This window comes from Pteropus vampyrus, unplaced genomic scaffold (genome assembly GCF_000151845.1).
Source record: "Pteropus vampyrus isolate Shadow unplaced genomic scaffold, Pvam_2.0 Scaffold85, whole genome shotgun sequence".
NCBI lineage: Eukaryota > Metazoa > Chordata > Mammalia > Chiroptera > Pteropodidae > Pteropus > Pteropus vampyrus.
The window spans coordinates 2006062-2008510 of NW_011888866.1; the positions used below are offsets into that span (position 1 = coordinate 2006062).

The 2449-nt window shown below is 32.8% G+C and overlaps 1 protein-coding gene across 1 annotated transcript in view; it reads left to right on the forward strand.

The window, feature by feature from the left end:
* RPS27L (ribosomal protein S27 like) overlaps positions 1–1372 on the forward strand; it is a 3963-nt gene extending 2591 nt beyond the window's left edge. The window contains exon 4 of the mRNA XM_011363375.2: positions 1182–1372. Within this exon, the coding sequence (XP_011361677.1) occupies positions 1182–1210 (29 nt within the window). The 3' untranslated portion in view covers positions 1211–1372. The remainder of the gene's footprint in view (positions 1–1181) is intronic.
* Positions 1373–2449: the final 1077 nt, after the last annotated feature.

Consider the following 2449-nt stretch of genomic DNA (forward strand, 5'->3'; position numbering starts at 1 on the left):
GTTGAAATATTTTCTTCTGCTTTTGTTGACCTTTTTTTAGGTTGCTACAAGATTACCACGGTTTTCAGCCATGCTCAGACCGTGGTTCTTTGTGTAGGTTGTTCAACAGTGTTGTGCCAGCCCACAGGAGGAAAGGCCAGACTTACAGAAGGTATATCATTTAGCATTTTCTAACCCAGTGATGAAATTTTATGATTGTAAATGTCTGTATCTTAAAATCATGATTACCAAAATAATTTTTCTTTCGTTGTGTGCTCTTTCAGTAAAGACTGCCCTGTTTAATTGGATAAGTTTATACTCTTGACCTTGCAAAGAACTCCTTTGAATATTATTTCTCTTAGTTTGGAACACCTAATTCTGTTGTATTTAGTCAGTTTGCTTAACTTAGAATATTAAACATAAATCAGAATGGAGCAAAAGAATACATACAATAGGACATGGATTTTTTAAACCATAGGATTTAAAAATATCTCTTGTATATATTTTGTTTCCTATATATTTGGTACATGAGACTTAGGACAGTTTTTATCATTGCTAGCTAAGCAACAGATAATGTATAAATTTAAATTCTAGAGGTTTGATTTCTATGAGTAACTACTTAAGGGTTAATATGAAAATCTAATTTTAATTCTACTTTCACTTTTGTGCAGTAAGAAAATATAATAGTTTTTCATAATACTACTTGTAGAGTTATAATTCCATGATGACACTTGAAATTTGCTTGTGATATTTTGGGGAGCTGTGAATTCCATGTTATTTTCACTGGAAGAGTTATAAGTGGGTTGGCAGCAAATCCAAGATCTATTTGGTATGACCTGGTAAGGTACAAGTATGAAGTATTTTTCTTATTTAAAAATGTACTTGCAAGACTTCTGGAACCTTTATGTCATGCCAACATTAAAGTTTAACTGTTGAATTCAGGATCATGGTCTTAAACATATTCCTTATAGCATCTGAGAAACAGGAGTGACAGTTGTAGTCACATCACATTAGAGTAAATTCAAATATAAAAGATTTATTTATAGCAAATTTCTGGTATAAAAGGACAAATAAACCTATGTAAGAATGCTGATGTAATATTCCTAAAACTTAAGTTTTTTACTTAAGTACTTTTTGCGATTAAAACTATACCAAAGATAGAATAGACTTGTGCTTAACATGTTCTTGTGATTCCTTTGTAGGGTGTTCATTTAGAAGAAAGCAACACTAATGATCCACACAACTTCCTGAATTTGTTACATCACAGAAAGCCTTATCAGTTCAGTAATTCTAATTTACCAAGATAATGTAATTACATTTAATTTTGTAAGTATACAACAATGATCTCCTATTTTGGTGTGAATTTTTCAATAAAGTTTTGATTATGGGCAAATGCTTACTTTTTATTTTTCAAAGTATGTGTGCTTATGCTATACATGTATGTACACTCTGAGTTTCTTTTAAACATTTAAAAAGTGTATTCTGATTAGTTTGTGCCTCATTTCAAGAGTAGAAACCCCAAATATTTGATATTCAGTCCTTTTCCGAATTGCTATGGATGGGGCTAAATAATTACAAATGGGAAGGAGTCCATTATTAATTCTAAATATAGCTTTGCTGTTGTAACTATGGAAACACATTTTAGAAGTACACAGTTAATGTAACAATCACAGCGCAATGCCTTGGATTTATGTGGCCCTAATATACTGCATAATTAGGACAATAACTGTATTTGAGAACCTGAGTTGTAGGAAGCTCCTTTTGGGATAGAAAATTTGATAGGAGGAATCAAGATGGCATGATTTACCTTAGGAAATCCTGGCTGGGAATGGTAGATGGTATTGAATTCTCTGGTCCAGGCAGGTAAGCACACCTGACTACACATGTATGTTGAGTGGCTCCAGTGTTCATTGTCATTTTTATAGTTTATGAAATGACCCTGGGGAGCTTGGAAGTAGAGTGCATCTTTATCCCCACTATACAGTTCCTCTTTGGACTGGGATAATTGCTTCTATTTTACTTGTTACCTTTAAAGCTGGAACTTAAGACAGGCATTTTTTAGCAAGACTTTTTCCTACATATATACCCCAATCTGAGAGACTGATACTTTAACATACTGATTTATAGAGGAATTTTGCACAAGAAATGAAGAACTATGGAAAGTTTGGTGTATATTTAATATATGGAGCGATAGCTAACGCAGTGGTTCCCAAAATTTCTTGGTTTATGGCATCTTTTTTTCATGGAGTCCTGTGGCCCAAAGAAATACCCAACAGTTGCATTTATTAAGTAGTTAGGTTCTAACTTTAGTAGCCATTTGAAAAAAAAAAAAAACACATAAAAGCTAAAGTGATCATTTTAATGTCATTCTTAACCACAATTTCTAATGGAATGAGTATGCTTTTTGGGCACTGCACAATTTCTCAAAACGGATCAGACTACAGTGCCATTCTCCTTCTTACCACATTGA